We start from the raw sequence: 24,284 nt of genomic DNA, 5'->3' as shown, positions 1-24,284 counted from the left end.
GCAAAACAACAAGTCAGACTGCTGGCCCTTCTGCACTCCCCATCTGTGTCTCGATCCTTCTGTGCCTTCAGCATAGGCTCAGCCCCAGGAGGGGGCAGCCAAGCCTGGGGCTGCTTTGAAGATGAAGGCTGAGTGCCCCGTGAGGTGAGGCGGCGTGCCGAACAACCGCATCTCCTCGAGTGCCTGCCATGGGGTGTGCCTATGCCTCGTGGGACTGAAATCTACATTTGTGTGGGCTGGCCCTGATTGGAGAAACTGCCCCATTTCCCACTCCTCTGGTTCTGAGACAGATTGGCTCCCGCCTGCTGGCCCAAAAGGGTGTGTGTCCGCTTTGGAGGGAAGCCATGGAACTGCTGGGAAGTCCAGCCCTGGCTTTGCCCTTTCTCACTGAGGGAATGGGGCAGGGTCCTCACCTCCTAAGCCTGCATTTTTAAAGTATGGATCATGATAACACCTGCCTCCTTCCAACACTTGCTGTCAGGATTAATTAGAAAATGTTTCCCACACCCGGGGCTTGGCCCGTCAGCTCTCTGTCAGTGCAGAGGTGGTTTCTGTAGCCGTTAGCAGCACTGCCTGGTTTCTGCCTTCCTTTGCCCCTGAGCCTCTTTTCCCTCACCCTCCCACCCCATCCTTGGGAGGATCACTTGGTTCTCCCTGGGCTTTGAGCACTCCCCACCTTCAGTCAGCCCCTGCCTAGGAGACCAAGGGGCCTAAAGGGAGCTACCTGGTCTGCTTCCATCCCATTCTCCCTGATCATGCAATGAACAAAGTAAGTGAAGGAACACTGAAAAAGAGGCCAGAGTCACCTGAGCCAGCTCTTAGCTCAGGGGATGCCATATCCCCATGCCAGGTTCTGAAGTCAGACAGCCCACTGCAAACCCTGGCTTCACCACTTACCCACTGTGGTCTTAATCCAATGCCTTGACCTCTCTGTGCCCAGTTTTTGCCCCTCTAAAATGGGGTAATACGTGTGCAGGGTGTGGTAGCTCATGCATATAATCTCAGCACTTTGGGAGACCGAGGCGAGTGGATCTCTTGAGCCCAAGAGTTCTAGACCAGCCCAGTCAACGTGGCAAAAACCCATATCTACAAAAAATACAAAAATTAGCCAGGCATGTTCACATACATTTGTAGTCCCAGCTACTTGGGAGACAGACTGCTGAGGTAGGAGGTCAAGACTGCAGTGAGGCCGGGCATGGTGGCTCATACTTGTAATTTCAGCACTTTGGGAAGCTGAGGTGGGTGGATCACTTGAGGCCAGGAGTTCGAGACCAGCCTGAGTCCCTCTACTAAAAATACAAAAATTAGCCAGGCATGGTGGTGCATGCCTGTAATTCCAGCTACACGGGAGGTTGAGACAGGAAAATCACTTGAGCCTGGGCGGGCAGAGGTTGCAGTGAGCTGAGATCATGCCACTGCACTCCAGCCTGGGTGACACAGGGAGACTCTGTCTCTAAATAAGTAAATTACTATTTTTCTTAAATTGCTGCAGTGAGCCGTGGTCGTACCACTGCACTCCAGCCTGGGCGACAAAGGAGACCCTGTCTCAAAAAAAAAAAAAGAGTACTTGTTCTACAGGGTTTTTGTGAGCATTAACTGGGATGATCTTGATGCCATTGACTGGCACTTAGCAAGATCCCTGACACAGAGGAAGCACTCAGAAACCATTACCTAGTGTTCCCACTGCATCCCATGGGACAGTCAGTGTGTCCCATGCTGTAACTCAGTGGGATAGTGTCCATCACCTAAGACCAGTTCCCCAGCTCTGAGGATGCGGGGAGGGGGTCAGGATGCCTTTAACTTCCCACCACTCACACCTCCCACTGTCCTTCTGGTTTTGCAGCTGAGCTGTTCATGGAGCAGCAGCACCTCAAGGAAGCAGGTTTCTGCATCCAGGAGGCAGCGGGCCTCTTCCCCACTTCTCACTCAGTACTCTACATGCGGGGCCGGCTGGCTGAGGTGAAGGGCAGCTTGGAGGAGGCCAAGCAGCTGTACAAGGAGGCGCTCACGGTGAACCCAGATGGCGTGTGCATCATGCACAGCCTGGTGAGTCAGACCCCCCCAATTACCGCCACCTCCTCCCACTGCCTCAGGGCCCTTATCCCGCTTTGTCCCTCCTTGTCCTCATACTCCACTGCCTGCCTGTGCCTTGTTACTGCTGCTCCCTGGAATCTGGGAGAGGGGGCCTCCCTCCTGCTCTGTTGGAAGAGACAGTGCTTGGGATACTTAGCCTCCTCTTGTAGACATAGGCCATTTCCCTTCAATCAGGGTCTGTGTTGATTACAAAATCTAGAAGGTTTGGTTGATACTCTTTGTGACTTCCTTTTGTTGGAAGTTTCTACAAAGTGTTCTAGCCCCAAAAGGCTCTCATTGTTACCCATGAGACCCTTGCCCTGGAGATTAATCCAGACTCTAGGCAATTACCAAAGTGCTCTTCTTTCTGGGAGTCCCAGGCCCTCCCTGCCTCCTCCACTTCCGAGGAGCTCCACATCTCTTTGGTGGGATTCAGGAGGGTTTCTGCGGTGGGCTACCATGTCAGGCCTGACTCAAGCACACATTGAGAATGATCCCTGGGGTATTAAAAGGATCTAGTAACCCCTAGTCCTCATTCATGGGCTCAGGACTTGGGTGCCCTAGGCACAGTGGCCTCCCTGTGGGAAGCTCAGAGGCTGGGGAGCAGGATGCTGATACTCTTGTCCTGGCCTTACCTCTACCTGGTGATCATGGGCAGGTCAGCCACCTTCTCGAAACCTTGATTTTAATTATCTGTCCAGTGGGTATCGTCTGGTCCAGGAAACATTTATTGAGCACCAGCTCTGTGATAGAGACCCTATAGATTATCATTTTTCCCCTGCTTTCCTTTGCTGCTTCCAGAAAACAGGTATCCAGATAAATGTGGTGATCTGGAAGCATGCAAGCCTACATCTGCACAAGTGATTTTTGAAGGACAATCTAGGAGCCCATAGTTACCAATAATCTTTCTCTGTTAGGGTCTGGGTTCCACCTCAAATGTTCCCCTGTGAGAGTGCATTGAGAACAGCCATTAGGGTATCCCTGACATCTGCCATGTAGAGAGCACAGAGGGATCAGGAGAATAGCTCCAGATGGCTGGAGGGTTAGCATTGCCAAATGCTATACGGGGCTGATTTGTCCATGAGTAGAAGCTACAGGGAGTTAGATTTCAGCCGTGTCAGGGAAAACATTATAACTCTTAGCATAGTCTAGGCACAAGCTCAGTAATCATCTGCTGAGAGTGTCGCCAAGAGAATGCAAATCACATGGCGAGGAGCCAGACCAGGTCATCTTCATAAGGTCCTCTCCAACCTGAGGGTCCTTGAAAAGGAAATAGAACAGAAATTCCCAGCTCAACTATTATTCCCACTGCCTGATTTCTATAAAGATTTCTAATGTAGGTCTGTGTGAATGTTCAGCCTCAGATGAAGAAAGCCCATGCAGCCACCATACACCCTTGTCCATGTTCCCTCCCAAATGGCTCCACATTGCCTTCTAGTCAGCTGAGCAAATGTTTGCTTTTCTGCAAGAGGCTTCCTCCCTCCTCCCTCGATTTTAGATGTTAGCTTCTCTGATAAATGCCTCGACAGAGGTCACATCCAGAAATTTGATTAGCGCAGTGGGAGGGAGGGTCTGGGCTCTATCATTAGGCCTGCAGCCAGGCAGAGATGTCTGCCTTCCACTGTGTTGATGGATATCAGCCGGCAGGCTCAGCCCTGAAAACCCAACAAAATCCAATAACAAGTACAATTTTGAAGTAACAGTGTGCCATTTTTCATTTATGCTTATTATTGTTTGTAGCTATTTTCCTGAAATTGAAGCGGTTTCCAACGGTGGGTTTCCATGGTAACTGAATAGCTATCCAGAGTGGCTCCCTGCAGATGTTTCTGAAATGGTACCTTTATTCTTCCTGAGGTTCCCCGCTGATTTGATGAAATTGGAGCAAGTCGGAGCCAGCCCTGCCCTCTTTTAAAGTTACAAGCAACCAGAGGGGCAGTTGGCTTCTGCGTGGGCAGCCCATCCCCTGTCTACAGGCTCTGTTCCTGCCAGCATCCCACTCATATGCATAAAGAACAGCAAATGTGAAGCCTGGGAAAGATTTACTAAGCACTCTTTTTCTAAAGACATTTGAATGCTTTGGTGTGTCAATCTCAAGTGTTCCCAGATTTAAGTGTCTTCCCTGTGCTGGCCTGAGACTCAGGACTTCTGGGGTCTAATCCTGGCTCTGGCCCTGATCCACTTGGGGAACTTAGGAAAAGACACTTAACTTGCATGTTCCTGGTGTCCCCTTTTACAGATAATAATTCTCGTTCCTGGGCCATAGTGTTGTTCTAATCAAATGAGGTGATGCATGTGAAAGCACCTGCAGTGCAATCCCAGAGACTGCAAAGCACAGTGCAGAGGATGCCACCCCCCTTCAATCCCTCACCAGTGTCAGACATTGCTAATCAATCACAGCACCTTTTTCCCACTGAGCAGAGATGTGATCTTGGAATCTTTTTCAACATGATAGGAACTACTAGCTGTCATTCTAAGTCAGTTTCACATTTATGTAAGGAATTCATTGTAAAAATAGTAGAGGAAAGAGACACATCAGTCATCTGAGCCTTTGTGAGCTCTGGAGGTTGGTACAGCCTTGGAGAATTACCAAGAGAGGAATGTGGAAGAGAGGTGATACCTGGTGTGGAGTCAGGGCAGGCTCCCAGGGAGGACACTCTGGCCTTACCATGCCACTGTGACTTTATGAGGATATTTGCCTCTGATCAGTACAAGAGAAAGGAGAGTCTCCCCTCTCCTGAGGGCACAGCCGCCCACAAAGCTGGGCTGGAAGGGTTTAGGGTCTCCAGGTCTGGAAAGACTCCCTGAGGTCTGGAAAGAGGAGGGTGGAGATATTCTTAATGTGTTGTGTGGGTGCTGGGTTTGGCTCCACAGTCCTTAGGGTGGGATTGGCAAGTGCCAAGAGGCTGAAGAAAGCCCACTGGGAGTTGAAGACTTTACTCTTAGGGGTCAGGGGCCCCATGTTTCTAAGAATATAAGCTTTCACTAAGAGCGGGTTCTCTACTCTCTGTGTCTGGCTGTGTCTGCCCTAGATGCGATGAGATGTTTCTGTGGTTCTAGCCCTGCTCTGGGTTTAGCTTAGGGTTTTCTACTCAGGGTAGGCAGGAAGGAGATGCCACCTTGGCAATTCTCTGCTGGGCAAGAGAACCAGTAGAGTTTATCCCAAGTTTGTCCATCAAGCTCTGGTCCTGCTGGCTGCCGTCTGCGCTGGGCTCAAGGATGGCCAGGGGCCTCCAGGAAACTGGCAAGTATAGAAAGAAAAAGAAATGTGCTCTCTGCAGTGGAAATCAAATCACAGGAGCAGGTCCTGACAGTCTGCCAGCATGGTCCCAGACTTCTCTCCAAGTAGCTGGAAATCCCGCTCGACTAGGGTATTCAGAACCAAATTCAATGGCAGAAAAGTCTAGCCAACAAGGGGAAGGGTGAACTTTGCCTGCCTGCCCCTGGGGAAGCGTGAGAAGGAAGGCCAAGGCCCTCCCAAGATGTGCAGGCATGGCTGGTTGACAGTGCCCTTCAGAGAGGGCTTCAAGGCTTGGCCAGGAAGGGACCACAGGCAGCCTGCACTCTGCTTGGAGCTTGTCTCTGCCCTGCCATCTCCCTGGATCCCCACCAGGAACTTCCAAGGACCTGAGGACATCAGGGAGCCCCACTAGTGACTGGCGGACTGGTTGGGTCATTGAGAGCCCTCCCAGGAGGGGGTTCCTTTGAGGTCACCTGATCTTCATGATGAGAGGGTCATTGGTTGGTCATGAGGCTGAGATTAGAGCACCTCATGGAATGATTGGCTTGACTTGCTTTCTCAGTGTAGGGAAGGAAAAAACAATTTTCCCTCTACCTTTCTGAGTTCTTAGCTGGGACCCTAGTAACAGAAGACAAATTAACAAGGAAAAACAAACAGAACTTTATTAACATGTATAAAATGTACTCATGGGAGATACTCAGGGAAAATGAGAAAAGTTTAAAGAGGTGGCTTAGAAGTCTGGCTTACATAGCATCTTCAACCAAGAGCATAAAGTTTAAAAGAAGCAATGAGACAAAGAAAAAGGACCTGGAGTCTCTGAGGATGGCAAATTGTGGGAAGACAAATCCATGGGAAACTAATGGTAGATAAAGGCTAGTTCGCAAAGCTTGTTATATAGATTCCTCTGTGCCATCTCCAGGCTGATAGGGGGCTAAGATTGTGTTCTGTGATCAACCTTTGTCCTTCCTGGTTGAGAGGGGAGGAGGGACACCCTTGTAAATTTATATCCTGCTTTTAGGCAAATAGTGGGAGGGCAGAGAGCTTTTCTTGTCTCTGTTTCTTCTCAGTTGCCTTCAGCTCAAAACAGTCCTTATGCCCAGGTGGCATATTTTTGGGGGGCATGTTCTGCTACCCTTCAGCACCCCCTGAAGAAGGTCCTAGCCCTGGCCACAGAGCCACCCACTCTCCCTGCCCTCAGCTTAGCTAAAGAGAGTGTGGACGCTTCAGTGCAGTTTGTCTGCACTGCCAAAGACAACTCAACACTCTCAGGCATGAGTGGGCAGGAGAGGTGTCTGCAGGTGGCACTCTGCCCTCTTCTCCCAGGGGCAGACTCTGGAGGGGAGGAGTTTCCTGGTCCCTCCTCTGCCCCAGCCCCGCCCCCCTCATGTTTCTTCTTGGTGAGGGAGTTCCAGGCTCTCCAGAACCTCTCCCAATCAGGCACGCCTGCAGTAGTGGGAAGATGGCTCTGCATGAGCTTTGGCTTTAGTGATGTAATTGCTGGGATACAGGTTCTGAAGCATTATGGCATGTGATGCCCAGCATCTTCTCTCTCCAAATGCCCCTGGAAAGACAGGAAGATGGATTGTTAGCTGCCGTCCTCTTAATGACAGAGTGACGATGCATGATTTCCCTTTATTGGTTCCCTCTTGCTGCCAGTGTGAGCAGGCTGCCTCATTCTTTTTTTTTTTTTTTTTTATAACAATAATAATAGCAAAAAAATGGATCAAGTACTCATTTCTGTGTCAGGCACCGTGCTTTTATCTTTTCTTTGTGGTGGATACTTTTATTTATTTATTTATTTTTTTTTTTAGGGAAAAAGAGAAAAAGAAGGGGAAAAAAAGAAAAAGAGGGAAAAAGGAATATTACTTCATTCCTAAAATGGGTTTCAATAATGGCCGATCAATATTTTGAGTGTTTAAAGCGGTTAATGCATATTTTATGTGTTTAAAATGGGGACCTCTATTGTGTTTATTTGTTCTGGCTCTGAGTTCAAGTCCTGGATATCGTTATCAATTTGTTGTCGCGTTGAATCTAAATCTCATTATGTGTCTTATGTATCTGGGTGTTAAGATCTCTTATTATTACATTAATCCTTTTACCCTTGCATCCTTGTAGCTTTGAAATCTATTTTATTAAGTGTGAGAATTGCAACTCCTGCTTTTTATTTATTTATTTTTGCTCTCCATTTGGTTGGTGAGTTTTTTTCCATCCCCTTGTTTTGAGTCTTTGTATATCTTCAGATATATCGTTAGATTTTGTGGATAATATATATTTTGTGTGTTTAACATGGAGAGCTCTATTGAGTTTATTTGTTCTGGATCTTAGTTCCAGTCCCGGGTATCGTTATCAATTTGTTGTCTCATTGAATCTAAATCTCATTATGGGTCTTATGTATCTGGGTGTTAAGATCTCTTATTATTACATTAATCCTTTTACCCTTGTATCCTTGTAGCTTTGAAATCTATTTTGTCAAATGTGAAAATTGCAACTCCTGCTTCTTATTTATTTATTTTTGCTCTCCATTTGGTTGGTACGTTTTTGTTTTTTTTTTCCAACCCTTTATTTTCAGTCTATGTATATCTTTGGATATACCGTTAGATTTTGTCTGTTTCTTTTGATTGGGAGATTTGGTCGATTTAAATTTAGGGTTGCTGCCATTTGTTGTTAACTGGCTATTTTGTCCTTTCGTTGATAAAAATTCTTCTTTATGTTAATGCTCTTTACTTTTTGATGTATTTTTAGAAAGGGTCATACTGGTTGTTCCTTTCTGTGTATAATGCTTCTTTTAGAAGTTCTTGTAAAGCAGGCCTGGTGGTAATAAAATCTCTGAGTACTTGCTTGTTCCTAAAAGATTTTATTTTTCCTTCAAATGTAAAGCTTAAATTGGCAGGATATGAAATTCTGGGCTGAAAGTTTTGTTCTTTAAGTATATTGAATATTGGCCCCCACTCTCTTCTAGCTTGTAGGGTTTCCGTTGAGAGATCTGCTGTAAGCCTAATAGGCTTACCTTTATGGGTAACTTGATCTTTCTCTCTGGCTGCCCTTAATATTTTCTCCTTCGTTTCGATCTTGGTGAATCTAACGATTATGTGCCTTGGGGTTGGTCTTCTTGAGGAATATCTTTGTGGTGTTCTCTGTATTGCCTGGGGTTGACTAGTGTCCTGCTTTGCTAAATTAGGAAAATTTTCCTTGATAATGTCCTGGAGAGTATTTTCCAGCTTGACTTCATTCTCTCCCTCACATTCAGGTACACCAATCAAGCGTATATTAGGTCTTTTCACATAGTCCCATATTGCTTGGAGATTTTGCTCATTCCTTTTTATCCTTTTTTCTCTATTCTTGTCTTGTCGTTTTGTTTCATTAAGTTGGTCTTCTACCTCTGATACCCTTTCTTCTGCTTGATCCATTCGGCTGTTTAAGCTTGTACATATTTCACTGAGTTCTCGTGTTGTATTTTTCAACTCCATAAGTTCATTTGTATTCCTCTCTATATTGTCTATTCTTTTCAACATTTCATCTAATCTTTTTTCCAAGTTCTTAGTTTCTTTACATTGGGTTAGAACAAGTTCCTTTAACTCCCAGAAGTTTCTTATCATCCACCTTTTAAAGCCTACTTCAGATAATGGAACACAGTCCTTTTCCATCAGGGCTTGTTCCGTTACTGATGAGTCCTCTTCCATCAGGGCTTGTTCGGTTGCTGATGAGTCCTTTTCCATCAGGGCTTGTTCCGTTGCTGATGGGTTCTGATTTTGAGTATACTCGGCCTTCTTAGGCTGTTTTTTTCCCTTCATTGTAGATGAACCGCCTTTCTAATTAGTTTTCTGAGTCGACGTCCGACTTATTGATTCCCAGTGCTGGGATCCGAGCAACCCACTGTGGCAGCCTAAATAGCAGCAATAAGACTGATGGTGCTCTTCTGCCCGGGAATCTCTGGTCTGGCTTCCCTCTTGAGTCCGCAACAAGCGGCTCTGACTTCCTGGAGCTCCAAACTCCGGTCAGTAGGGGAAGCAGTCCTGTTGGCTCTGCGTGAAGAGCTGCTGCGTCGAGACGCCGGCAAAACCGCTGCGGCAGCCACAAGAGTCGCGCTGGCGACCCGTGGGGCTCCTCCACTGGGAATCGGCTAATCGGTGAGTGACGAAAATTCGTCTAATGATGTGGCGTCGTCTCGTTCTCTGAGCTTTCACTGGGAGCTACAATCCTGAGCTGTTAGTGGTCGGCCATCTTGGATCTAATCCGCCTCATTCTTTAAGTGGGTTTGGGGGATCAAGAGCATGGGTATGGCCTCAGAGCCTCTCATCTCTCACCCCAGGCTGTGGCTTGAGGGGGCACATCTTAAGTCCCCAGAAGCTCCCTTCCACCACCCTGGTACCTCCCAAGGAGGGACCTGAGGCTCTGGGCTGGGTCTTTATAGATGCTCTGGGACTTCAAGAAGGCTTTGGTCTCTAAGGCCAAAAGGGTGAACTCTGACCACACAGTGCTTCATCCATCACCCACTCCCGCTGCTGGCTGCTACTCTTCTCCATCATGGAGGGCTGGACCAGACACGAGGGGGTGACAAACCTTAGACAAGCAGCCCTGCATTACGGTGGCACTCGAGGGTCACTTTCCTCACTGGGCATCTCAGTCTGTTTTGTGTTGCTATAACAGAATATCTTAGACTGGGCAATTTATTATTGTTTTATTTTGTTTTGTTTTGTTTTTTTGTAGAGACAAGGTCTCTGTTACTCAAGTTGGTCTTGAGCTCTTGGGCTCAAACAGTCCTCCCACCTCAGACTCCCAAAGTGCTGAGATTACAGGCATGAGCCACCATGCATGGCCTTTTTTAAAAATATATTTTTTATAGTAATTTACAAGGAGCAGAAACTTATGTGGCTTATAGTTCTGGAGGCCGAGAAGTCAAAGATTGAGGGCCACATCTGGCGAGGGCATTCTTGCTGCCTCATCCCATGGCAGAAGGTGGAAGGGCAAGAGAGTGTGAAAGAAGGGGAAGCAGAGCTCATCCTCTTATCAGGAACCCACTCCTGAGATAACAGCAACAAGCCATTCAGGAGGGCAAAGGCCCCCTGACCTTACCTCTTAAAGGTCTCACACTTCAGTTCTGCTGATTGAGGCTTAAGCTTCTAACACATGAATTTTGAGGGACACATTCAAACCATAGCATTGGGTCAGTTTTTTCTCCTATCAAATTGGGATGATAATTTAGACTCATATGATAATTTAGACTCTTCAAGGAGTCGTTTTAGGTCTCAGGTGAACTGAAAGCTGTGAAAAGATGAGTCACCATTGGGGATTTTTACCACTATTTTCACATAGAAGACTTGGTGGCATGTGGCCTGAGCCTGAGCCCCACCTCGGACCAGGCTGGTTTCTGTTGGACCATACTTACTGAGGGAAGAGGATCTTTGCCCTGGATTTCCTTATGATGCCAGTAGGGTGCTGAGAAGACAGGCAGGGAGTACCTGGCAGGGACAGGGACTTCCAAGCTGCCTTTGAGGTTTTCCTTGGGTTGGTTGGCTGAGTACCACTTTGCCTTCATTCACTAACCAAGTTCCATAACCTCTCAGAACCTCAGTGTTCTCATCTGTAAAATAAGGCTTGCTCTACCAAGCACCAAGGGCTGTTGTTAGAATTACGTCACATAATTCTGTAAGTTAATTGTCCAGTCATTGGGGTCATTTTCATGCTTTTCACGTTGAAGCATAGCTGCCAGGCCATGTTCAGATGCTCTTGGTTCTCGGGTGGGAGTGGAAGCCTGGAGCCAAGCCCCAGAGACTCATTGCAGTAAAGCCACCCCATCCTCACCAAGTCCACAGGGAAATCTGGCCCCAGCACAGATGTACAGGACACAGACCCTAGCTGCCTTGTGGATGGGACAAGAGTACACACAGTGCCAGGCCTGGGCTGACCTTAGCTAAGGGGAAGGGGAGCCTGCTTTGCAGGGGAGAAGGAGTTGAGGGATGAGGGAGATACCTTGAGTAATCTGTGCCCATTCTGGTGGAGGCTCTGGGGAGGCCCTGGCCTGTTGTCATGCTGGTTCAGCATCTGGTTCAGCATCTGTTTTCTGACTTGAAGGAGGAAGGATGTTCTGAGCAGCTGAGGAGTGACACTTAGTGCCTGGCATTTCGGAGGTGCCTGATGCTATGCAGAGCTCCATGTACAGAACAGCAGGGTCCCGGGTTCCTGGGCCAGTGGCCTCTGCTGCTTATACCCCATGTCTCAGGGTCCAGGACACACCACCAGCTCTAGGCTTCTCTCTCCACGTTCATTTCCTGAGCTGTGGCAGGTGGCTTAGAAGGGTCTAGGCCATGAGAGGACGTGGAATCTTGCTTTCCCTGGGCAGGAAAGTTCAATAGGAACATCTTGGCTGTGTGACCTCTGATGCGGTGATTTTATTGTGAGCTCTCTCTTCACCCCTCTCCAGTACTGCCTAAGGTCACACTCCCTGATGGGAAAGTGGAGAAAGAAGTAGAGGGTTCTGCAGGCCCACGGTGTGGGGGATGCAAGGGTGTGTCCCCCAGCACCTGCTCGATGGGGATCAGAGGCCCCCTCCACACCCACCTTATCCCTGGGCTGGCACAGCCCCCTGCACACACCCTGAGCCCTGGCTCAGGACTTTTGGAAAACCTTAGGTTGATGTAGGCTCCTGAAGTCCGTCAGCAGCTCTAATGAGGAAGCCTGCCATAGATTCAGATCAGAATGATACTTGAGCCGGGCATGGTGGCTCACGCCTGTAATCCTAGCACTTTGGGAGGCTGAGGTGGGTGGATCACCTGAGGTCACAAGTTCAAGACCAGCCTGACCAATATGGTGAAACCCTGTCTTTAAAAAAATAAAAGAAAAAGAATGATACTTGAGGACTGCTGGCTTAATTAAGCTCCAGAATCAATTTTTTCAAAAAAGGAGTTAGAAAGACTCACCCTACATGGAGAGAAAAGGTGTGGACTTTTCCCCCTGTCCAATAGCCCCGCTCCCCAAACTGGCCTTCACTGTGCCTTAGGCTGTGCCTCTTGCCCCGAGAGGGGAGCTGCTGTGACTGGTCCCCCTTCTCACTCCCCAACACGGGGGCTCACTTCTAGAACCCAAGATCCAGAGGCCTAGCCACAGCCTCCTGAGTGAGCCTGGAGGAGCAGGCCAAGAAGTGCGCCAGGGTGAGCAGAGGCCCCTGCAGACCTAGAACCTGATACCAACCCAGGAAGGGGAGGAAAAAAGCCCCAGTCCAAAGAAGTCAGTTTCCTGGTGGCTTATGAGGCTCCGGAGTCCCCCAGGATGTGACCCCCCTGTCCCTCTGAAAACGGACAACCCCTAGCCCCAGTTGAAGAGGCCTACCAGTGTTCTTTAAAATCTCACTTGTAAAGGACCCCAGAAGAGAAAGGGACAGGTACCCACTGCCCCAGGAGACCCCCACCTAGGTTGGGCTCTGTATGAATCTGGGCCCTTCTCAGCAGGAGCCTCTTCCTTTGAGGCCCAGGGGGATCTGGGGTGAACACATCCCACTCCAGCACTAGGTGGGGCTGGAAGAGTTTGTGCCCCTCCTCCCAACAGGGAAGTGGGACTCAGCTGTGGCTTTGGAGCTGCCCTGGCTCCAGGAGGGCTCTGGTGATGGGAGTGGGAGGTTCTCAGCCTGGAGAGGCGCCTCCCACTTCCTGTTCCAGGTCTGGTTGGACAGGTTGAGGCTGACACACCTGAGAGAATCTGGAGTTCCCGAGAGCATGGAGCTGGGCCGGAATGCAGGTCTTCCTGGATGGGTGTGTCCATGTTCCAGGGTGGTGAGAGGGAGGGGCCCTTCCTGTAGAGCAGGCTCCCCCCAGCAGCCCTAGTGTCCCCAAACACAGGCTCGAGGGACCAGAAGGCTGCTGCAGCTTCCAGCTGATTCCCGGCTTCCCAGCTGAAAAGGCTGTTATGGAATCCCAGGAATGTGCCTTGAGCTCAGAAAGAAAATTCCCAAAATAACTTCTATAAATACTTGAGGGCAGGGGTAGGGACGGAGGGCTCCGCCTGGCCCACAGCTGGCCTTGCCCGCGTTGCTTCCCAGGGCAGGCCCCCCTCAAAAGAAGAAGAGGTATGCACACCCCTAGACCTTTGTGCTGCCCCACCCTTGGAGAGCATCGTCAGGCACTGAACTTACGAGGTGGGAGATGGTGTGTAGTGGGATTCTGAAAAGGCAAGACCCTTTTCCCCTCATCTCCTCCCAGGCCACAGCCCGTGGCCACATACCGTGCCTCTTCCGAGGACCTGGGTCCCACAGGGAGGCTCCCTGACCCCAGCAAGGCCCTAGGCCCCTCAGGTCCTGTGCCTTCATGGCCCAAAGAGGCAGGACTTCCCAGGCTCTGCGTGGGCAGCATCCCTGGCTGGTGCCTCTGGGTTCCGTGGCTCTGCATCTAGGCTGCGTCTTGAGCTCTGTTGAGCTGCTGTCCCATGGGGAATAACAAAGCAGGCAGGAGACTGGGGCTCTGTCCCTCTCAGCCTGGGGAGGGCCAGGATAGGGATCACATTCATGAGCCCCACAGTAACTAAGCTTGACCCTGAGATGGTTGTGTGGCCAGGAGGGACTCCGTCCTCAGGGAAGGCCTCCTGGGTCTCGAGCACATGAGATGTGGCTACACATCCCCACTCCCTGAGATCCAGGAAGGTAGAGAAGAAGGAAGGTCCTGAGGTGGGAATTTCTGGGGACTTCCCCAGAGCCCATGTCTGTGGCTGTCACCGCCCAAAGCGCCCCCTTGGAGGTATGGTGTCTGGTCACCCTAAACAACTTGGACAACACTTTCAAATCCCTGTGGGCTGCCAGCACAGCTATGGCATCTCCCAGGGCAGGGTCAGAAGCTGGGAGCCTCTCAGCAGGTCTGGTCTCTCCTCTCAGCATGGGCACCCCTTTACCAGGATGAGGAATGGGGGATTCACCTGGGACATTTAGATGGAATTGAGATGCCAGTTCTTGTTCCCACCATCTCCCTAGAGGCCTGTTCTCTGGGAGGGTTGGGGTGCCAGGAAGATGTCTGCAGGCCCTTGGTGTGGCGCCGGGCTCGGGGCAGAGTAGGTGAGACCTCGCATCTTCCTGGGGCTGTGCCCTGCCCAGTTGTCAGGCAGCAAACAGCGCTGAGTTGCTACCAAACATGAACTCGGCTGGTGTCAGGGGCAGGTGGCAGCAGATCCTGTTACAGGCCCTGGGCCTCTGGGCCCCAGCCTGACCCCAGCCCGGTGTCTCCTTTCAGGCTCTAAGGTCAACACCCCAGGGTGGGGGACATGAGCAAACCCACCCCAGCCACGGTCCTCCCCCACAGAGAGCCATGCCCTCTCCCAGCTTCTAGAGAGATCAGCCATGCCACCCTACTCCCCACCCAGAAGAGTCCTCTACTCATCTTGGAGGTGCTGCTGTTTGCTGTCTGTCCCCTCCTCGGTTTTTCAAATTCATGACTGCAGAATCCTCACAAGAGCCCCACGAGGAAGGACTGTTTCATTGCTTCATTTACAGATGAGGAAACCACAGCTCAGAGAAAGTTGGCCACTTGTCCATGATCATAGCACTTGTCAGTGGCAGAACTGGGATTCCACCTGGCCAGGGCTTCTGGTCACCAAGCCCTGGGCTTTTCCTCTCTACAGATACAGAAGAGGCTACTGCAAACCTCCCAAACTGAGAATGAAACACACACACACCAGCCTGCAGACACGTCTGGCCTTTCCCAAACACCCACATACTTCTTGAGATCAGGGGTTTTCAAACTTGTTTTCAGCAGTTGAGCCCTTTTTTCAAACAAAATCCCATATGGAAGCTTGCTATAGAAAACTGAACGTGTGGAAGCCACTCAGCCCTGATGCTCTCCAGGAGGCCTCGTCCTCTTCCTGTGTTGCTCCCTCCTGGGCAGCGCTCACAGGGCTCAGACCCTCCATTTTTGGTGCTTAATTTTGGTGTCTGGCTGGCCTGCCTTCCCTCCTCCCTTTGGGCCCTGTTCCATTGTGAGCTGCTGGGCCTGTGGGTCATGTGGGCAGAACAGCTAGGCCTGGTGCCCTGCTGGCCAGCCTGGCCACTACCCTTGGTCCCATGCAGCCCTGAGTCAGCACCGCTCCCATCTTCCGCAAGAGCGGAAGACCCTGCCTGAAGCTCCACCCCACCCGCAGCCACCCTGTCCTCCGCACACATCAGCCATGTGTGTGGTTCCTTGGTATGGCTTTGCCCAGGACTGGCAGAGGCACTGTGAGGACAGCCTCTTTCTTCCCTGCCCCCTGGCCACAAGATCTCCAGCCAGCACCTCTGGAGAGGGAGAGGTTTTTCCTAGGGCTTCCTGAGCGCCATCTTTCACACCCGCCTAATTGGCTATGTTCCAAGCTCTCCAAGGACTTTATGAAACCAGGCGTGTGCATCTTCCCCAGCACATCTCCATAGCAACAGAGGGCCTAACTCTGGGGAGCTTGGTGAGGAGGAAAATGTTCCAGCTAAAAATGTACATGGCCGTCAGTGGGCGGGCACCAGAGAGGGGGCTCCAGGCACATAGAAGGCAGCTCCCCCCTCCCCCGCCACTGCAGCCCCTACCTGTCCAGGGAGTCAGTGGTGAGCTTTCCTCCTGTCTTGGAACAAGAGAAGGGCCCCTGTGCTATCATCTCAGGCTGCTCTCAGGGCCGAAACGGATCAGTGGGACAGTGTGAAGCAATCTTCCTGGGACGTGAGGCTGAAAGGGGGCCCTCCCCACCTCCCTCCACTCACTACCCTGTCCCCCTACCCACTTCCCGGCGTGGGTAGAAGAGGATGTAGAGGGGACAGGGTGCCAGTTTCACTTCCCAGCCTCTTTTGACAATTCCTGTTACTTCCTCTATCTCTTTGGTAACAGGGTTGTTTGAGCCAAACAGCAGGGCCAAGCTTCCCTGCAACTGACCCAGAACCTCCAGGCCTTTCATCTTTCAGCCAATCCAGCCCATTCAGCCAGCACCCAGTCCCCGGCCATCTGACTCTTCTCCCTGGGGAGCCACCACATGTGCACACACATGCACACAGACACGCACACACACACACTAAAGCTTTTCCTCCCAGTGGCAGTGACAAAGCCCCATAATATGTCATCCTGTCTCTGCGTCCCTGGGGTGAAGGGCAGTTCTGGGCAGCAGGAAGGACTGAGAAGCATGGTCCCACTGAGTGAGAACACATTCCTGCCAGATGCTTCTCAGAACCTCACACTTCCTGACTCCTTTCAACCTCACCCCACCCTTGAGAGACATGCTGTGATTTTCCCATTTAAAGATGAGGAAACAGAGGGCCAGAGAGCTGGGATTTGCCCAGGATCCTCCAGACAGGGTGACTTAAAAGCCGGTTGCTTGGGACAGGCAGGAACAGAGCTCCTGCAGTGGGTTTCCCAGGAGGCTGGGGTTAAAGCAGGGCTTGAGCAGGGCCAGGTAGGATTTGCATGGGTAAAGGCACGGCCTCTCGAGCTGATGGCTGCTGCCACCTGTGCACCTGTGCTTGGCCCCGTTGCCAAGATACCTGTGCCCTGAGATGCCCCTACTCACCCTGCCCTGTGCTTGGTCTGCAGGGTCTGATGCTGAGTCGGCTGGGCCACAAGAGCCTGGCCCAGAAGGTGCTTCGAGATGCTGTGGAGAGGCAGAGCACGTGCCACGAGGCGTGGCAGGGCCTGGGCGAGGTGCTGCAGGCCCAGGGCCAGAACGAGGCTGCCGTGGACTGCTTCCTCACCGCCCTGGAGCTGGAGGCCAGCAGCCCTGTGCTGCCCTTCTCCATCATCCCCAGAGAGCTCTGACGACACTGCAGCTGCAGGGAGGGAGGGGCTGGCCAGAGGGAGCGGCAGTTGGGAGTCTGGGTCAGGGTGGGGCGATGGTGCATCAGGTGTGGGGTCTCAGGGAAATGCATCTTTAGTGAAGGCCTCCGCAGCTGCAGCCCTCCTCTTGGCTAGGCCAAGAGGGTCTTCCTGGATTTCTTCTTTGGTGCCTTGGGAAACAGTCTGACTTGAACCCTAAGTGCCTTTGCAGAGTTTTTTGGTGACCAGACTTGCTCCCCAAGAGCTGGGGCTGGGGGAGCCTCACAGCTGCCCTTCACCCTCACACTTCTGGCTTGGGGTCTGGGGGACTCACTCCGCAGTCTCGGCACAGGTTCTTGGATCCCTCTCAGGTCTCAGGTCAGGGCACTCACATCTTGAAGAAACTGCAGGCAAGTGGGAAGACAATGGGATTTCTGGGGTCCTTTCCCAGACTTGGAGTTAGTAGATTATGCCCACATTGCCCCTCTGCCCCCTGAGGCCAGCTGGGCCCCACCGTGCTCTTTCCCTCTGCTACCAAGCCCCTTTGGGGCCTCTGCTGTCTGGCCAGGGTACTGAGCACTGGCCCTAACACTTCCATTTCCACCCACCCCATCTCTCTGGAAATGTGCCCCAGCCTAAGCCGCCTCCGGATGCTTTCGATCCTATGGTTGCTAGATCGAGTTCTTTCTGATACCGAGTCAACACGTTACTCCTGCAGGCCTTACGCTACAATGCAGGTCCCTTGAGGGCCAATAACATGAAGGTGGGCAGTTTCTAAGACTGTCCCCAGTACATCTCACCACTTGTAGCCCCTTTTTTGCCTCAGGCTTTCCTGGGTGATCCAAGCCTCATGCTGGCCTTTTGGGTTCCCCTGCCTGAGGGCCTGCAGGGGTTGGGGTTAGAGACCTGAGGAGGGGACAGAGCCCAGCCCCTCTCCGGTGGCTGAGCAGCCCTCAATGTCCATGACACCTGTCTTCGGGGCCTGGGGGCTGTGGACATATGTCCTCCCTGCTGCACAACACTCTTGGAACTCTTCCCTAAGGAGCCAGTCCCCCAGAGGCCTATCAGGGAATCCTTTTGTATCTGCACTTTGGGCTTTAGTTTCAAAGCTCCATCAGGTAGAGCTCACATTTCAGGATGTGTGGAAAGCTTGAGTGAGGGCTGCCCTGGTTCATCATCGCTCCGCCTTCCTCGGAGGGAGAGGGCTGTTGGGGACCACCCATCCATGCACACCAGCTCAGCACTGCATGTCCCGAGGTGACTCCCAAGACCCCTGCAACCAGGCCAAGGGGCACCACAGAGGACGCCGGATCCTTTGCCTCTTGTTGAAGGATCTCTCTCAATATGTGTGTGCGTATATAAATATAGTTATATATATATATATATATATAAAATAGAGATCTATTTTTTTCTGGAATTCTGTTAGAAAAGTAAAGAAAAAGCAAAATGCTGTTGATTTATCTCAGGGTGCCCAAAAAGGTTGTAGTCAACTTTTGGTACTAGGAAAGGCACCAAATGCTTTTCCTGACTTTTAAGTATTTCCTTGTTGGAAGCCACAGAGAGACAGGCCAAGTTGCTGCCGGTGACTTTGCAGATTGAATAAAGAGACCCTCAAAGGGGAAGCAGGCTTGTCTGAAGCAGCATGTTTATTCATCGGCCACGTAGCTCCAGCACCTGCCTTGAGCCAGGCCCTAGAGAGGAGGGGCTATTGCAGGAGGAGGGAGGCCAGAGAACTCAATGAAGCCAAGACCTGGGCCCAGCTGGGGAGGGGTGTGGAGAGGCAAGAAGGGGAAGGAGGATCCTCTGGGAAAACATGGATTTGAGCTGGTGAAAGCGTTGCCAGGTGAGGGTAGGCTAAAGCCTGGAGGGAGGAGGAGGCAAGAGTGGTCTGGGCAGAGCTGATCCTGGCCTCTGATCTGTCCTTCAGGAGGCCCCGAAGCCCCTGCTGCCTCTGGGCATTGCTGGGAGAGGCCAAGGCAGAACTCACATCTGAACAGAGCCCCCCTCGGACATTGTTGTTGGGCCATCTTCCACTGCAGAGAAGAAGCCTAGGAGAGGGCATGGGAGGGACCCGGGGCCTTGTTCAGATTGGCCACCTCTGCTGAGAAGTCCATACCAGCAGACCCCTAGTAATATACACCAATGTACTGTGGATATTATAACCTGCATCGAAACAATTCTAAAGAATGCTGCACATTTACACAGAAGCTCTGTTGTCTTCATGTACCCTAGGGGATCACCATGGCACCCCCAAGGCTGCAGCCACCTCAAGACAGCTGTCCTGAGGCTTCCCCTCAAACCCGGGGCTGTTCTAGACCATCTGGACTCTTTCCTCTTGCCATGCCTCCCGGTGATCTGGCCTCATCTGATGCGCACCCTCCCTGCCTCTGCCATTGCTCTCCCCAAAAGGAGGGGCTTTGCTTGCAGCCTTTGAGTGCGCAGCTTCTCTTGCTGTAGCCTTATTTACAAACTTGAGTGATTGAACACTTGCTATCAAATTACTTGCCATGTATCCTAACCCCCAGCTTGTGACCTCCTTGGGTGAGAAGTACAGGCCACCTTAGGTGGCAGGGGGTGTCTGCCAGCCTGGGGCAGGCTTAAAAACTCATCCTGCAGGGAGGAGAATGGAGGGAATGTGGAAGGAGGGAAGGCAGAGCCTTCTGATGGGAACAGGGTTTCCCAGACTGATCTTCAATTGGTCAGTGTTGGAGAGTCACGCAGCTGTGGAGACCTGCTGAGGGCCCCAGGCACTGCCTTAGCCCAGGTGCCATCTATAAGCCCTGCTCTCACACAGGAACCCTCACTGGAGAGTGAGGGAGTCGGCTCCTGTGTCTAAACCCGTCATGCTGGGACCAGGGTTAGAGTTTGGGGACAGACCTCGGACTGCCTGTCACCCCCTCTGACCTCCACCCACACACCACTTTCCAGGACACAGCTCCCACTTGGCACTTCCATAGTAATAGTGTTTCCCTGCAGGCACAAATATGAACGGCATTTCAGCCGCCACCACCCAGACTCCTTTCTGGTACCAGAGTGCTCATTGTTGTACTCCCATCCCCCACCCAGCACTCAGATGCCGTCACTGTGCAAATATTTCTTGAGCTTGGGAGCTGAATGAACCTCCCCATCTGCTTGGCCTTTGATGTCAGCCCACGGGCAGGGAGCCTCATGCCTAAGTGGCCTGTGGGACAACCCACGAGGTGCTGATCCAGAGGGTCCTGCGAGGTCAGGGAGGTCCTGACTGGAAAGCATCCTACTGTCCCCTCCCAGAAACTTCTTAGAATTTTCATCAAGCTCTTTCAGTTGCAAGGAACAGAGAGACCCACTGAAGATAACTCAAGAGACAAGAGGGAGCTCCCTGGAGCCCTAGGGCAGGAACTGCAGTGCCCGGGCCTGGGGCCAAAGCAGCAGCCACATGCCGTGAAGGAGGCGGCAGGGTGACACTGCAGTCACCAGCCTGAGCTGGAAGGTGCTGCTCTACCACTATAGGCTGTGTGGCCTTGACCAAGTTTCCTTTTTTTTTTTGAGATGGAGTCTCACTCTGTCTCCAGGCTGGAGTGCAGTAGTAGCATGATCTTGGCTTACTACAACCTCCACCTCCTGGGTTCAAGTGATTCTCCTGCCTCAGCCTCCCGAGTAGCTGGGACTACAGGCACATAACAACATGCCTGGATAATTTATTTTACTTTAGTAGAACCAGGGTTTCACCATGTGGGCCAAGTCTCAATCTCCTGACCTCGTGACCTGCCCTCCTTGGCCTCTGAAAGTGCTGGGATTACAGGTGTGAGCCACCCTGCCTGGGTGAGCAAGTTTCTTAATCTCTCTTTAGCCATTTCTTTATCTGTACAATAAGAATAACAGTGGAATAGTGCCTGCTTTGTGGATTATGATTAAGTGATCCTAGAACAGTGCCTGGCCCATAGTAATTGCTCAATACACATGGGCAATTATCTTCTCTGCCTTTGCCTGCTACTGACTGTTCATGGAGAGGTGCTGCTCCCCTAGAACTATATTCCGCACTACCCAGGCCCTCCAGCCCCACCCCTGGCTGACCTACCACATACAGTGCTGTGGTCACTCCCCTCCTAAAGGCTGAATCTTGAACAATTGGTCCCACTCATTTTTCCATGGGTCACTAGACAGCTCGTAGACCGATTTCCCTTGGATAGGAAAGAGTACAGGTGGCTTCTCTTGATCTAATTGGCCATGACCAGAAGGCATGGGCCTCAGGATACATACGGCTGCTTACACAGCTGGAGTGCTAGGTGGGCAATGCCCTGGGCCCTTCTGGTCCCCTGTGTCAGCTCTTCACTCTATGGCGTGTCCTTTCTGGGCAATAGGTACAATGCAGTTCCCTCTAGAGAGGGCAGACAACAGAACACACCCCCTTAAGCACCCTCCTTTCTCCTTTGCCATCTTCATCACCTTATGGTCCATCCATGGAGTGGCTCCTGTCCTGGTTCTGGTCTTGGAATGAAGATGAGGGTGATACTAACACACCTCCTGCCCTGTACTGCTGATAAAATGCTTCACATGTCAGTGAACTCTCTCCCAATCACTCCTTTGGTAGTCAACAACCTTGGGAGGTGAGTTTTGTCCCCAAGGAAGGTGAAGAGATCACAGTGCCTCCCCTCACAGTGACTTTGTACAGGGTGGGTCCTGGGAGCACAGGGCCTTGCCATCAGAAGACACTGCATAGTGCTCACCCATTCTGGGCAAAGACAGGAGACTCCCCGAATCACTGCAGCAGAAGGACCCCTCTGGGATCCATGGAAACTTGCATCACCAGGAATCCTCTATGGGAGTGCCCAGAGGAGGAAGACACATGGGTCCAGGGGCCTCTTAGGTGCCCAGAACCCCCACTTGCCAGCCCCACCGTAGGTGCCCAGAACCCCCACTTGCCAGCCCCACCGCACCACCAGCTTCACCCCACTGGCTACAGAGGAATGACAGCGCTTGTACTGCCTGCCCCCCAGCTCCTCTGCAGCAGGAGTAGAGACCCCTTAAGCAGCGGTCACACAAGAGACTGGACATTGTCCCAAACAGGGTGTTTAGAAGATGCTGGAAGACATGAGCAGCTCCCCCACGGGAACTGTGTTGGATGGTGGGACTCCATGATCCTGACCACTCACTGGCGACCTCAAGGCTGGGTTCCAGAATCAAAGCGTGTCCCCCCATGGGCTGGCCCACAGCCTTGGAGATGCCAACACCCCCACGTAGGAGAAGGGCCCCACACACGGGCGGGGGCTGTCATTGTTCTCTTGTTCTCACTCACCCTCCATCTCTCATTCTCTTAACTGTCTCTGGAATTTGGCAAGACGTCCTTGTGGACTTCTTTAAAAATCCGTATCTTTGTTTCTTGCACCATTTGAGAAGAGTTTGCATAAATCGGGCTCCTGTTCCCCTTAATACTCCAGTATGTGTTTACCAGGAACAAAGGTCATCCCTGTACCTAACCACGGCAGAGTTAACAAATAGTGCATTCAACACTGCCGCCATGCTCTTATCTAATCCACCGCCCCTATTTCAGGCTGGGCACTAGTGTTCCTTAGAGCATTCTCCTCCAGCCCAGGATCACACCCTCCACTTTATAGCTGGCTCCTTCGGCTCCTCTTAGTCTGGAAGAGCTCCTCCTCTCCCTTTGCCTTTTGTGGTGTTGACATTGCGGCTGGGCCTCTGCAGTGTGATGATGAGGCAGGCAGAGGGGAGCAGCGGGGATGGGGGGAGCAGAGGCTAAAAAGCAGGCAAAGGAAGGCACGGGGCTGAGAGAATGGAGAACCGTTGATTCGTAGCAGCTGGAAGATAAAAGCAAAGCTGAAGGGCAGGTGCATCTCCGCGCAGGCAGAGCTCTGGAAGCAAAATAAATGACTGCCTACTTGCAAGGCCCGTAGGGAAGGTGGAAGCGCAGGAGCTCCGTTCCTTCTCGAATGACTTTTCCAACTCCTGCCGCCTTACTGCAGACAAGAGTCCCATCTGCCTCCTCCCTGCATACAGTGGCCCCCATGAAGACTTGAGGGACCCTGAGTGAGAGCATGCCTGTTCCTGGCAGCCCTGCACATCCCCAGAGAGAGGCTCACTCCGCTTCCCTGCACTGTCAGACCAGCGGAAGCGGGACATGTTCCAGAACTTCACCCAGTGCTTTCGTCTGTGGCACCCACGCCCACTCAGAGAGCACATGTGCCCAGCTGGGAATGGGCAGGCATGGGAGGCTTCCTGAAGAGCAGCAGCTCTGACCCCTGAGGTGGGGCACATCCCCGCATGAAGGTCAGGAGCACAGACTCCCCCAGGGTCCACACGGCCGGGCAGTCTCCAGCCACCCTGACTGCAATCTCTCATCTCAGCCTGGGCCCAGAAGGAAGAGGCCATGACAAGCTCCCTCTCTCCTGTACGTGCCAGGCCTGAGCCATCTCAAGAGCCCACAGCTCACTCCCCAGCCCTCAAGCAAGGCCCAGGGCTCAGCGACTGTGGTGGTGGCATCCTGCCCAGCACACACACTCCACCCTGAGAGCACCCACGCCAAGGGTACAGGGACTGTACACAGCCTGGCGTGGTGCAAGCTGGGCTGGACCCACAGAGGCGGGGGAAGGACTGGGTGCTCTCCCCCATGCGGAGAACTTTCTGAGCTGGGAGCCCCTCCCTCCTAGGTGCTTGTCTTCTTTCCTTTCTCCTCTCCTTTCTCTTTGAGACAAAGTGTGGCACTGTTGCCCAGGCTGGAGTGCAGTGGTGCCATCTCTGCTCACTGCAACCTCCACGTCCTGTGTTCAAGTGATTCTCCTGCCTCAGCCTCCTGAGTAGCTGGGATTACAGGCACTTGCCACCACGCCTGGCTAATTGTTTGTATTTTTAGTAGAGACAGGGTTTCACTAAGTTGGCCAGGCTGGTCTTAAACTCCTGACTTCGTGATCCACCCACCTCGGCCTCCCAAAGTGCTGGGATTACAAGTGTGAGCCACCGCACCCAGGCTCTCTTCTTTTCTTTTCCAGTCCATCAGGCCTCCTGTGGCCTCAAAGAGCCATGCCTTTCACACCTGCTCCACACCCTGCAGGACCCTCTTCCAGAATGCCCACAGGGACTCACTCCTTGTTTATGCCTAGTCCTTCAAGACGCGTCAGATCCTTCCCACACCTTCTAGAAGTCCTCCGCCACCTGCCTCCCACCTACGGGGCCCTTAGGCTTTGGCCCTTAGTCGTGTCAGTTCTGCTTCTTGGGTCAGATCCCCACATTCCACACACCTGGGC

The 24,284-nt window shown here is 51.9% G+C and overlaps 1 protein-coding gene and 1 long non-coding RNA gene across 6 annotated transcripts in view; one reads left to right on the top strand and one right to left on the bottom strand.

Annotated features, from left to right (window-relative positions):
- The window catches only part of TTC7A (tetratricopeptide repeat domain 7A), a 140,371-nt gene extending 121,698 nt beyond the window's left edge, over nt 1-18,673 (top strand). For all 5 annotated transcript variants that reach the window (XM_078349405.1, XM_017964344.4, XM_078349406.1 and 2 more), the window contains 2 exons: nt 1,844-2,046; nt 16,828-18,673. In XM_078349405.1, the coding sequence (XP_078205531.1) occupies nt 1,844-2,046; nt 16,828-17,049 (425 nt within the window). In that variant the 3' untranslated portion in view covers nt 17,050-18,673. The remainder of the gene's footprint in view (nt 1-1,843; nt 2,047-16,827) is intronic.
- Nucleotides 5,948-15,947, bottom strand: LOC144579311 (uncharacterized). Its single transcript, XR_013526634.1, has 2 exons — nt 11,282-15,947; nt 5,948-6,872 (listed from the first exon to the last, which is right to left on the bottom strand). It is a non-coding gene; the product is annotated as an uncharacterized LOC144579311 (long non-coding RNA).
- Nucleotides 18,674-24,284: the final 5,611 nt, after the last annotated feature.

This window comes from Callithrix jacchus, chromosome 14, assembly GCF_049354715.1.
Source record: "Callithrix jacchus isolate 240 chromosome 14, calJac240_pri, whole genome shotgun sequence".
NCBI lineage: Eukaryota > Metazoa > Chordata > Mammalia > Primates > Cebidae > Callithrix > Callithrix jacchus.
Note: the sequence above shows the minus strand (reverse complement) of the source record. Positions and strands in the feature narration are given on the sequence as shown.